The sequence below is a fragment of the Gordionus sp. m RMFG-2023 genome, chromosome 1 (genome assembly GCF_954871325.1).
Source record: "Gordionus sp. m RMFG-2023 chromosome 1, tfGorSpeb1-WG-v2, whole genome shotgun sequence".
NCBI lineage: Eukaryota > Metazoa > Nematomorpha > Gordioida > Chordodea > Parachordodidae > Gordionus > Gordionus sp. m RMFG-2023.
In genome coordinates, this window is record NC_088775.1 from 54,487,945 (window position 1) to 54,502,467 (window position 14,523).

General features: G+C 27.1%; 1 protein-coding gene across 1 annotated transcript in view; it reads left to right on the top strand.

Annotated features, from left to right (window-relative positions):
- Positions 1 to 14,442, top strand: part of LOC135927526 (uncharacterized) — a 52,660-nt gene extending 38,218 nt beyond the window's left edge. Inside the window, exon 3 of the mRNA XM_065463556.1 lies at positions 12,977 to 14,442. Within this exon, the coding sequence (XP_065319628.1) occupies positions 12,977 to 14,442 (1,466 nt within the window). The remainder of the gene's footprint in view (positions 1 to 12,976) is intronic.
- The last annotated feature ends 81 nt before the right edge of the window (positions 14,443 to 14,523 follow it).

Genomic DNA, 14,523 nt, shown 5'->3' on the forward strand with positions numbered 1-14,523 from the left:
ATAACAGCCAAATTAAATTCTAAACTAGAAAAAATAATATATTTTTCAGATGGAGCCGCGTCTCAAATCAAGAGCAAAAATTTTCTAAATCGTATGCCTTCATGCATACGATTTTAATATTCCTTTTAGTCATGGTTTCATATTTAAGAAATTTACATGTCAATGCGCAATGGCAATCAGAAGAATCATTGTTAATTTAATACAGATTCACAAAAGCATGTTAATCTTTACAGCTAAAAATTGTTCGCTCTATTGTTTAGCTTTACCCTTGACCTATTCCTATTAAATGAAGCAGTTTTTTTACTAATGATTTTTTAGAGTATTAGCAATCAAAATTTGATTTTAATAATTCTTTTTACCAATGTATAAATTTTATGACCTTGGAACTAAAACCATATTAAAGGATTTTGTAATTTGGTTAATATATTAAAAAATACAGCTAGATAAAGATTTATTGTTTAATGAGATTGTTATGCTCTCTATTTTTTATCATTTTCCAGAATAATCCAAAATAAATGGTCTAACGTTTGGGGAAATGGGTATAATTTTTTCGTAATAACTATAAACCCTTTCGCTTGGAAATAATATGCGAGCCTATATATTATCTATTTTGAAAAACATTACTAACCTTTTTAATATCTATATAAAGTAATTAAATAATTAATGAAGGGGGGGGGGGGGGTAACAAAGCCCTTTGGTAAACCCAGCCAAACCCTGGCACTCAAAATTTTTTCTCATGAAAATTTCGTATTTCTCCTTCTAAATAAAAATTTCAAAATTTTGAACTAGCAACCTTGGTTAACACTAATAACAGCGATTAATAAAATATTTTAAAATTTTGACTTCCCTCCATTTAATATCATCCATCATGCAAGAAAAATTATAAAATATCATAATCATGTTTCTTACCTTATTTATTTCTATAATTTAACCTGATATAAAAAATTGAAGCAATTAAAAATTTCATCAAATCCACATTTGGAAATCAAAATCTAATTTAAAAAATGGCATCGGTGTAGGATTATTAAAAAGTCCTCTCGTTGATTTTTAAAAACGACCCGATTAAGATTTTAATTCCTGGGGATTTTTCTCCTAGGTGGCAGAAAGTTTTTATATTTGCCAAATCTCGAGGCTTCATGATATTATTTTGGCTAAAATCTTATGGTGATTAATTATAATAGAAAATTTGGGGCTTGGATTTGACATAAAAAATCCTTGGAATTATTTTAAAAAATTCACAAATAAATTGACCTTTCTCCTCTTAAGGCCATAATATCTATCTTTCGGATCTGGCATTTATAATATAATCTGTATTTAAATCATAAAACGCTGCCGCTTCGTGTATATGTTATGTATTCTCCTTTTTCGATAACTATAAATAACCTGATATTTTTTCTCGAATCGACTCAAGTTGGAAGTCTAAAGTAAAAAAATGTAAAAAACAGAACAAATATCTTAATTAATAATAACTACTTTGAAATATTCATCCTTTAATCCACTCAAGTTCATGGAACTATTCGTCCTCTAGTCTACTCTAGAATATAATTCTTATTCACGATTCAAGTTAAGAGTCTAAATTTAAAAAATGTAAAAAACAGAACAATCTTAATTAATAATAATAAATCTGAAATATTCGTCCTCTAGTCGACTCAAATTGACGACTCTAGTTCATAGAACTATTTGTCCTCTACTCAACTCAAGTATATAATTCTTATTCACGATTCAAGTTAAAAGTCTAAAGTAAAAACAGAACAAATATCTTAATTAATAATAATAAATCTGAAATATTCGTCATCTAGTCGACTCAAGTTCATAAAACTATTCGTCCTCTAGTCGACTCAAGTTGATAGAACTATTCATCCTCTAATCGACTTAAGTATATAGACTTGATTTCACGACTCGCACGACCCGAGTTCATAACTTAAGTCAGTTTGGGTCTATTTTTGACCCAAAAGTTTGGCTCAGTTTTCGATTAAGTTGATTAACAACACCACCATATACTAAATAATATTATGCATTATATTTTTGACAAAATAGTACAATATTCAAACAATCTACAGCTAATAACAAGCTAAGCCACCCTTAAATAAGATGAAATAACGAGATGACTCTGCATATATCATGATACAGAGTTTCTTAAAATCATATTCTGAAATACATGTGTACTTGTTTAGCAAACAAGAATTAAATAGATTAGCCACAATTGATATCAACATCATACGCGAGTTGGATAAATTTTTAACAATATTTAAAGAATATTCGGATAATCTGAGAGCAGATTCTCGTCCCACAATAAATGAAGTTTATCGATGGAAACAAATTAGTAAAATTTTGTTAACCTTCTGAACGTGATAAACCTTAAAAAACAGAAAGATTTCTTTTAAAAGAAAGATTTATTATGCAGCCACTACATAAGGTCAGGCTTAATTTTAGATCCGAATTTCAAAAGTCTTAAGTTTTTAATAGAAGAAGAAAAGGATATATAAAACAACCTTAAGAATGCTAATTAGATGTATGCATAAGTCAATGCCAACTATCATTTATAACTTTCCTAATTTATCCTAAACTCATAAAAAACTGTATATTCAAAATGGTCAATGCCAACTATCATTTATAACTTTCCTAATTCATCCTACACTCATAAAAGACCATATATTCTATATGAAAAATTTCGAAATTTCTAGATGATTCTGATGAAGCATAAATATCTACCGATGAAGGCTGCGAGGATCAACTTAAAAGATTCATCGCTCATAAGACAATATTTTGAAGTGGAAGCAGGAATATGCATTTCCTTTTTTGAGAAAGTTAGCGAGTAAATTTTGTCAGCCCCGGCTAGTTCGGCTTCTAGTGAAAGGTTATTTTCTGTAGTCAATCTCTTAGAGGAGTCGTACACAATTGAAATAAAAAAAGATGGACATCTTCTTTTTCTAAATAAAAATTTCGATTTATAGATTGTATTTATTTTTTGTTATTAATATAGATTATGAAATGAGAAATAAATAGAATGAATTCAAAAAAGTGTAAAATTATAGCAATAATTTTGAAAAATTTAAAAACGCCTTAAATTTTCTGGTGTGATGGGCGTGAATCAAAGTATTGCCTTTCTTGAGCGGGCAGGTCGGGTCAAAATTTTTTTTTGATAGTAAGCGTAAATGGGAGTGAATTTTTTTATTGCCACCGTAAGCGGGTGTACCGTGAATAAAAAATTAGGCTCGCACCCACCTCTAGTTCCAACTAACCACCCGTAAATTTTCATACTATCCCACAACCAACTTTGACCGCCTTTGTTGCGAGTCAAGTGGTAGCCCTTAAAATTTATTCATCGCTTTGCACAGGTGAATGCACTGCTCGTCGCTTAAAGGGGTCCCCTAGCTTTCTTATTTGAAAAATATTTAGGACTTGTCGTCTTTGACGGTGCCTATTTTTACTACTGGATACCAGTCTGACGCAAACTTTCCACCTTTCTCAACCGGGCTTAGCACCAGTCTTTATGGAGTTATCATACAAAAAGAAACTATAAAAATACGCCAATTTTGATTTTTAAATTATAACATTAATCTATTAAAAGAAAAATTTGGGGTTAATTTTTTTCATATGCCATTAAAACTAAATTTTGTTTTTATCTATCTTTCACTGACTCTAAAAAATTGGAAGTTTAACTTCAAAAATGATAATATTGAATAACTTATACTCAAATATTATGGATGGAAATAACCAGAGTTGTTAAGGCCACACTTTTTCAAAAACACCCCTTTTAAAAATCAGAAGCGGGAGCTAGCTCCTTTTAGGACTGGAGCAGAGGAGCGCTTGCCCACCTCTCTTTTAAATTTAATGTATAAATTAAATTATTTTTTAAATATTAATAATCCCGCAAGGTCTAAAAGTCAAAAGGCTGCATGATACGAAAGGCTAAAAAATAATATTGAAAATAAAAATAAAAAAGAAAATGATTAATGTGTAATTTGATTGATTTATTGCTTTTTTTAGGAGAAAAATATTATAATAGCATTCATTACATTATAATATATTAAAAAAATGGAAATTTTAAGATCTTTTCAATTTTTTTATTAATTCTTTGAAATAAATTGCGGTTTTAATTTTATTAATTTTTTATATTTTTAATTAAATTATATTTATTTATTTAAAAAAAATGGAATATAATATATTAAAAAAATGGAAATTTTAAGATCTTTTCAATTTTTTTATTAATTCTTTGAAATAAATTGCGGTTTTAGTTTTATTTAATTTTATTAATATCTTACATGTAATTTTAAGTATCTTTATATAATTCAACTCAAAATTAAATTTCCTATCTAAATATGCTTAGATATATTTTTTTACGTTACCGTTTCAAAAAATAATATTTTTGTCGCGAAAACATTCGAAGGGAAAAGGCTAACATCTTAAGATTAATTTTATAAATTTTTATATCATTGAACTCAGAATTAAATTTCCTATCGAAATATGCTTTGATGTATTTTTTTACGTTATCGGTTCAAAAAATAAATTTTAATAATTTTTTTGTGGTAAAAACGTTCGAAGTGAAAAGGCTAACATTTTAAACGCAATTTTAAGTATTTTTGTATCATTCTACTCATAATTAAATTTCCTATCCAATTATGCTTAGATGTATTTTTTTACGTTTCCGGTTCAAAAAATAATATTTTTGTCGCCAAAACGTTCGAAGGGGAAAGGCTAACATCTTAAATTTAATTTTAAAAATTTTTATATCATTGAACTCAGAATTATATTTCCTATTCAAATATGCTTAGATGTATTTTTTTACGTTATCGGTTCAAAAAATAATTTTTAATAATTTTTTTGAGGTAAAAACGTTCGAAGGGAAAAGGCTAACATCTTATACGCAATTTTTTTATATCATTCTACTCAGAATTAAAATTCCTATCTAATATATAGTTTTCCTGTTCCGATGCTGTAGGGGAGGGGCCTATCGGATATCCTCCCTTAGCGATTTTTAGTTGTGGGCCGCCTATTGGGGCACCACAGTTTTTGAGTTATTACTCTTAAGCTAAGGTTATGTTAATTAGCTTATCAACTATATAATTAAAATGAGATATTATCATCCGTTAAGCGTTATTTTGCTTATAATTTTATTGATTATTATCTAATATAAACTAATTGCTAAATATAAAAGCGCCGGTATGAATAATATATATGTATATGTCTGTGTGTTTGTGTTATTGAGGGGGGGGGAGGGTACGTTCCTCGGGGCCTGTGATGCGTTCCTCGTTGTCTAATAGATTATCTGAGGTGATCGTATCCTCCACGTTAGATAGAATTAGCGTATCATAGAAAATTGCTGGGTCGAATTCCTCTGCCATGCCATCCAAGTTGGAGATGTTGGGCATATCGACTTCATCATCCAATCGGAAGGGCGTCGACACCATCATCCAATCGGAAGGGCGTCGACACCATCATCCAGGGCATAGCTTGATCGATTGGGGGTAAGCCCTCCACGTCGATGTCATGCGGGATATTGTGCGCCGACTCGTTGAGGACTCATTATATGCTTGGCTGGGACGAAGGGAAACGGCTTCATCTATGCCGTGATCGCTACTACTGCTTTCGGGTAGGCTCTAATATAATCGATAGGCGGTGATTCCTCCGCGTTAAGCATCGTATGATAATGTGTAAATAATGATGGATCGTATATATAATTTAAATAATATAAATATTTACAATATTAAGATGATGTAACAGTTCTTTTTATTATATGTAGTTTTTTTCGATAGTTTTAGCCATAAAATATTAAATTAATAATATTTTGTGTTTCTGCTCTTAGCCACGTGGAGGCAACTATCATTAAGAGCTTTTGGTCTTGGTTAAAAAAGAAGAAAAAAATACCAAGACCAGGACATAGGAAGGTTTTACCCAATTGAAACCTAAATATGACCTTATGAATTTTAAGTTATTTATTACAACAGTATTTATACATAAAAAGATACAAAATCCCTTAATTTATTTAATAAAACTTTAAATTATTTATAAAGTGATCATATAACAATACAGCATTATATTTATTAATTAAAATTAAATTATTAAAAATTTATTTTTTGAACCGGAAACTTAAAAAAATACATCTAAGCATAATTGGATAGGAAATTTAATTCTGAGTTCAATGATATAAAAATACTTAAAATTGTGTTTAAGATGTTAGCCTTTTCCCTTCGAACGTTTTCGCGACAAAAATATTATTTTTTGAACCGGTAACGTAAAAAAAATACATCTAAGCATAAATGGATAGGAAATTTAATTCTGAGTAGAATGATATAAAAATACCTAAAATTGCGTTTAAGATGTTAGCCTTTTCCAACTGAATGTTTTTACCACCAAAAAATTTTTAAAATTTATTTTTTGAACCGATAACGTAAAAAAATACATCAAAGCATATTTAGATAGGAAATTCAATTCTGAGTTCAATGATATAAGAATTTTTTAAATTAAATTTAAGATGTTAGCCTTTTCCCTTCGAACGTTTTCGCGACAAAAAGATTATTTTTTGAACCGGAAACGTAAAAAAATACATCTAAGCATAATTGGATAGGAAATTTAATTCTGAGTTCAATGTTATAAAAATACTTAAAATTGCGTTTAAGATGTTAGCCTTTTCCCTTCAAACGTTTTTACCACAAAAAAATTTTTTTAATTTATTTTTTGAACCGATAACGTAAAAAATAACATCAAAGCATATTTAGATAGGAAATTTAATTCTGAGTTCAATGATATAAAAATTTTTTAAATTAAATTTAAGATGTTAGCCTTTTCCCTTCGAACATTTTCGCGACAAAAATATTATTTTTTGAACCGGAAACGTAAAAAAATACATATAAGCATAATTGGATAGGAAATTTAATTCTGAGTAGAATGATATAAAAATACCTAAAATTGCATTTAAGATATTAGCTTTTCCAACTAAATGTTTTAACCACCAAAAAATTTTTAAAATTTATTTTTTGAACCGATAACGTAAAAAAATACATCAAAGCATATTTAGATAGGAAATTTAATTCTGAGTTCAATGATATAAAAAATTTTAAAATTAAATTTAAGATGTTAGCGTTTTCTCTTCGAACGATTTCGCGACAAAAATATTATTTTTTGAACCGGAAACGTAAAAAAATACATCTAAGCATAATTGGATAGGAAATTTAATTCTGAGTTCAATGATATAAAAATACTTAAAATTGCGTTCAAGATGTTAGCCTTTTCCCTTCGAACCTTTTTACCACAAAAAATTTTTAAAATTATTTTTTGAACCGATAACGTAAAAAAATACATCAAAACATATTTAGATAGGAAATTTAATTCTGAGTTCAATGATATAAAAATATTCAAAATTGCATATAAGATGTTAGCCTTTTCCCTTCGAACATTTTCGCGACAAAAATATTATTTTTTGAACCGGAAACTTAAAAAAATACATATAAGCATAATTGGATAGGAAATTTAATTCTGAGTAGAATGATATAAAATTACCTAAAATTGCGTTTAAGATATTAGCCTTTTCCAACTGAATGTTTTTACCACCAAAAAATTTTTAAAATTTATTTTTTGAACCGATACGTAAAAAATTACATCAATAAATATTTAGATAGGAAATTTAATTCTGAGTTCAATGATATAAAAATTTTTAAAATTAAATTTAAGATGTTAGCCTTTTCCCTTCGAACATTTTCGCGACAAAATTATTATTTTTTAAACCGGAAACGTAAAAAAATACATATAAGCAAATTGGATAGGAAATTTAATTCTGAGTAGAATAATATAAAAATACCTAATATTGCGTTTAAGATATTAGCCTTTTCCAACTGAATGTTTTTACCACCAAAAAATTTTTAAAATTTTTTTTTTGAACCGATAACGTAAAAAAATACATCTAAGCATAATTGGATAGGAAATTTAATTCTGAGTTCAATGATATAAAAATCCTTAAAATTGTGTTCAAGATGTTAGCCTTTTCCCTTCGAACGTTATGGCGACAAAAATATTTTTTTTTGAACCGGTAACGTAAAAAAATACATCTAAGCATAATTGGCTAGAAAATTTAATTCTGAGTAGAATGATATAAAAATATTCAAAATTGCATATAAGATGTTACCCTTTTCCCTTCCAACGTTTTTACCACAAAAAAATTTTTTTAATTTATTTTTTGAACCGATAACGTAAAAAAATACATCAAAGCATATTTAGATAGGAAATTTGATTCTGAGTTCAATGATATAAAAATTTATAAAATTAAACTTAAGATGTTAGCCTTTTCCCTTCGAACGTTTTCGCGACAAAAATGTTATTTTTTGAACCGGAAACGTAAAAAAATACATCTAACCATAATTGGATAGAAAATTTAATTCTGTGTAGAATGATATAAAAATATTCAAAATTGCATATAAGATGTTAGCCTTTTCTCTTCCAACGTTTTTACCACAAAAAAATTTTTTTAATTTATTTTTTGAACCGATAACGTAAAAAATTACATTATTTAGATAAGAAATTTAATTCTGAGTTCATTGATATAAAAATTTTAAAATTAAACTAAAGATGTTAGCCTTTTCCCTTCGAACGTTTTCGCGACAAAAATGTTATTTTTTGAACCGGAAACGTAAAAAAATACATCTAAGCACAATTGGATAGGAAATTTAATTCTGAGTAGAATGATATAAAAATATTCAAAATTGCGTTTAAGATATTAGCCTTTTCCCTTCCAACGTTTTTACCACAAAAAAATAATTAAAATTTATTTTTTGAACCGATAACGTAAAAATTACATCAAAGCATATTTAGATAGGAAATTTAATTCTGAGTTCAATGATATAAAAATTTATAAAATTAAACTTAAGATGTTAGTCTTTTCCTTTGGAACGTTTTCGCGACAAAAATGTTATTTTTTGAACCGGAAATGTAAAAAAATACATCTAAGCATAATTGGATAGGAAATTTAATTCTGAGTAGAATGATATAAAAATATTCAAAATTGCATATAAGATGTTAGACTTTTCCCTTCCAACGTTTTTACCACAAAAAAAATTTTAAAATTTATTTTTTGAACCGATAACGTAAAAAAATACATCAAAGCATATTTAGATAGGAAATTTTATTCTGAGTTCAATGATATAAAAATATTCAAAATTGCATATAAGATGTTAGCCTTTTCCCTTCCAACGTTTTTACCACAAAAAAATAGTTAAAATTTATTTTTTGAACCGATAACGTAAAAATTACATCAAAGCATATTTAGATAGGAAATTTAATTCTGAGTTCAATGATATAAAAATTTATAAAATTAAACTTAAGATGTTAGCCTTTTCCCTTCGAACGTTTTCGCGACAAAAATGTTATTTTTTGAACCGGAAACGTAAAAAAATACATCTAAGCATAATTGGATAGGAAATTTAATTCTGAGTAGAATGATATAAAAATATTCAAAATTGCATATAAGATGTTAGACTTTTCCCTTCCAACGTTTTTACCACAAAAAAAATTTTAAAATTTATATTTTGAACCGATAACGTAAAAAAATACATCAAAACATATTTAGATAGGAAATTTAATTCTGAGTTCAATGATATAAAAATATTCAAAATTGCATATAAGATGTTAGCCTTTTCCCTTCCAACGTTTTTACCACAAAAAAATATTTAAAATTTATTTTTTGAACCGATAACGTAAAAAATTACATCAAAGCATATTTAGATAGGAAATTTAATTCTGAGTTCAATGATATAAAAATTTTAAAATTAAACTAAAGATGTTAGTTAGCCTTTTCCCTTCGAACATTTTCGCGACAAAAATGTTATTTTTTGAACCGGAAACGTAAAAAAATACATCTAAGCATAATTGGATAGGAAATTTAATTCTGAGTAGAATGATATAAAAATATTCAAAATTGCATTTAAGATGTTAACCTTTTCCCTTCCAACGTTTTTACCACAAAAAAATTATTAAAATTTATTTTTTGAACCGATAACCTAAAAAAATACATCAAAGCATATTTAGATAGGAAATTTAATTCTGAGTTCAATGATAAAAAAATTTATAAAATTAAACTAAAGATGTTAGCCTTTTCCCTTCGAACATTTTCACGACAAAAATGTTATTTTTTGAACCGGAAACGTAAAAAAATACATCTAAGCATAATTAGATAGGAAATTTAATTCTGAGTAGAATGATATAAAAATATTCAAAATTGCATATAAGATGTTAGCCTTTTCTTTAATCCAGTACTCACAATATCGTTATACTTACTATCAATTTAGTTTTGAAAAAAAACTTAAATAGAATATACATATAATTTTAAAAATTCCATTATTTTAAAATAACCAAATATAATTTAATTAAAAATATAAATTAAAAATTAATGAAATTAAATAAAATTATAATCGCAATTTATTTCAAAGAATTAATAAAAAAATTGAAATATTATAATCCATTTTTTTAAAATAACCAAATATAATTTAATTAAAAATAAAAATTAAATAAAATTAAAACCGCAATTTATTTCAAAGAATTAATAAAAAAATTGAAAAGATCTTAAAATTTCCATTTTTTTAATATATTATATTCCATTTTTTTTAAATAAATAAATATAATTTAATTAAAAATTTAAATTAATAAAATTAAATAAAATTAAAACCGCAATTTATTTCAAAGAATTAATAAAAAAATTGAAAAGATCTTAAAATTTCCATTTTTTTAATATATTATAATGTAATGTTATTATAATATTTTTCTCGTAAAAAAAGCAATAATCAATCAAATTACACATTAATCATTTTCTTGGTTATTTTTATTTTAAATATTATTTTTTAGCCTTTCGTATCATGCAGCCTTTCGACTTATAGACCTACCCTAATAATCCTATTTATTTGTTAATAAAAATGAAATTTTATTTTATTTAAATTTATGTAATATTAAATGTTGAGCCTAGTTTTATATTGGTTTTTCATCAATCAGTTAAAATATTAAACATCAAGTTTTTCTTTCTTTTTATAATGAAAATTTTTTGGAAAATCTTGTGTCATATTAATATTTAGATATATGATAAAAAATAGTTTTTGATATTATGGGTCCAGACATCTTAGAAGTAGAAATCGAAATAGAAAATAAATTATCTATTTAAATAACTTTATTGCAGATTTTCAAATGTTTATAATGATGGAAATCATAACGGCTATTATCCATCCTACATTCAAATTAAATTGGGAATGGATAAAAAATGCACAAAATATGGAACTAAAATACAAATTAATTAATTTTTTAAGAAAACAAACTGATGCAAAAATGGCTACTAGTTCACGGAAACCCAGCAATGATTCTGAAGATTTTTTTGGATTCCATGAAATTGATAATCAGGAAAATAATATATTGGACAAATATTTTTTAAATAATATCAAAATTACTATTTTTGATAAATTTCCTGAATTAAAATATATTTTTATAAAGTACAATACCCCGCTTCCCTCTAATGCTCCTGTAGAGCGCCTGTTTAGTATTGCTATACAGGTTTTAGGGGAGAGGTGTGGATGTTAGATTCAAATTTAGAAAATTTAATACTTTTTAAAGCTAATAAAAGATTATAAATATTTTGATATATCATTTAATGTAAATAAAACTATTTTGATAAAAAAAATATGATTTTATTTCGTACACTTTATAAAAAAAATGAAAATCAAAGGACATGGAGTGACACATTACTTGGAGCGGAAGCTAGCTCCTTTTAAAAATTTAGTAGCGTCATTTAATGTAAATAAAACTATTTTGATAAAAAAAATATGATTTTATTTCGTACACTTTATAAAAAAAATGAAAATCAAAGGACATGGAGTGACACATTACTTGGAGCGGAAGCTAGCTCCTTTTAAAAATTTAGTAGCGGGAGCTAGCAACTTTTAAAAAGGAGCCTTAACACCTAAATAACTGTAAGATGTCTGCCTGAGTACCTCTCAGTGCCTGGGGTGATGTTAAGTTACCCTCCACTAGGCAAAAAGATATCTTAAAATTCCTCTTCATAGTATTCCTCTTTATAAAATTACGCCCTCTTTAATTTTTTTATATATTATTTTAACATATATATTAACGAAGTATCGCGTTATAGGCTGGAAGTAGTTTGCCATTTTATGGTTATTTTGAATAAGTATTCTCTCTTCATGTAAGAATATTCGTCATCTTTCAATTTTTTAAAATATTTAATAGTTGACATGTATTAAATAACGCTTAGGTATCATCGCGTGATAATCAGGAAGTAGTTTGCAATATTTATAATTTATCCTAATTTTTTAATCAAGTCTCGCTAACATTGACTGGTTTACCATTTTCAAGAAAAGGTTGAGAAGAATCATCATGTGAACTGACAAATTCACCTACACTAGTGTTTTTTGCCTAGGAATACAAAAGGCCGATATTGTTTGTTATTTTCATTTAATAGTTAATGAGTGTAGAATATTTTTTAAATAATATCCTTATAAATATTTCCTTGTTTATCCAATTAATTTGGCTAAATAAAATTTAATAAGTAAAATTTTCTAAGAATTTTGTTATTTCATTTGGATTTAATTGTAAATGGTAAATTGAAATTCAATAACTAATTTTTTTTATATTTATTTAGAGACCGGAAAAATTTTTGGGCCAAATATTTTATCGAAGAGCCAGGTTTAGAGTCGAAAAAAAATATTTTTTTTGGAGGGGTGGGCTGGTCTTCTCAATGCTCCCCCGTGGCTAGTCTGATTATCATAGAAATAATTTCAATTCAGTTATGAATTTTGTATATTTACTATTATATTATACCGAAATAATATTACCACGAAAATATATAATTTAAGTTGACCGGTCAATTGATAGAATTGTATTTGATGAGCTAAATACTTTAACCTGATTATAAATAATATATCAAATACCAAATCCTGATTATAAATAATATTTTAATTTATATTATCTCAATAAATAAACTTTATTTCAGGCAGACGATTTCCATTAAAGAATTATAAGCTAAAATTAGTTAAAATCGTGATCAGGCATGGAGACCGGTCTTCAATTATTGCTCCCGCAAATCAAGCTACTCTACTATTCGCGGGTAAAAAGGTATCAAGGCAATCTTGCTTTCCATATTTTGATTCCGCCAATCTAAGAATTAAGCACATTTTTTTGAAATTCTTAAAACTTGTAGAAGTGAACATGAAATATAAATTCCCTCTTTCCTGCTCTGATAATTCAGGCGAACTAACGTTGTTTGGTGTACTACAAAATATAAAACTGGGCTTGTATTTCCAAGAAAGATATCGCGATCATTTTCCGTTTGATCAAGATGCCAGAATCCTTGAACTACAAAAAACTGTTCATGTTCATTCTACCAAAGTTCGAAGGGCATATTTGAGTGCCGCCGCGCTAATATATTCCTTTTTGCCTTCCAATATATCCATTCCTTCATTGATTTCTTTCTTGAATGGCATACACATTCATGAATCTCATTTGTTTTGCCTCAATATAACTCTTCCACTCGACAATTCACTCATTAATTCATGTGGATGCCCTTGGATCTATCAGTCCTACGTTCAATTTACCCAAGAGCTAGAAATCTTTCAAAAGAATCTCTCAGAGGACATAAATTACCAACTCAAGCATATTTTATATGACGGCCAAAAAAAATTCAAAAGAGTTACGGCCAGAACTATTTTTGATACATTGCTGCCCATGGTCTGTCACTATCCAAACAACTATGAAACACGTGATAAATCAACATATGATAAGTATTATCAATTGAAACACTCTCCCAACGAAAACTTTTCCTTGTGTAGAATATCTCCCAATCTTTTCGAATGTATACACTCTAATCAATTAGATATACTATTGCACCAACTCAAGTCTCATCATGAATTTCAAACCCAAAACCTCGCATTTAAATACTTTTCTTACTTTCAAATACGTTCCTTGCTGCATCGTATAATTGATAGTTTTGATAAAGGAGTATATCCCGACGGTGAGCTAAATCAAGCGAAATTGGAAATCTTTTCTGCTCACGATACCACTTTGAGTCCACTGTTGACACATTTAAATTCATTCACTGATAGAAACTATATTTGGAACAAGGATGACATAAGTTATCATTATCTTATACCTTATTCAGCCAGGGTTGTGTTCGAATTTTGGTATCCAATGTCTAATACAATATCTACTACGTTTAATTCTGAATCTCCCAATAGTACATGTCTTCCAAAAGGTATGTCCGAACTTCCTGTGATCCGAATTTTGTATAATGGATTTCCTTTAACCCTTAAAAAATCTAATTTGATTCATGACTGTAAAATTGTCGAACAACTTATACCATATTCAATATTCAAAAATCGGTCTCTACCGCTCAGTTTTAAACCATCTAAATTTAATGCATATAACCATAAAACGTTAAAAAATTGTTTTATGCCTTATTAAAAAATATTTCCAAACAATATTTATAGTATGACTCTGAATTGTGATATATTAATTTTATGATAGAAATCAATTATATATTTT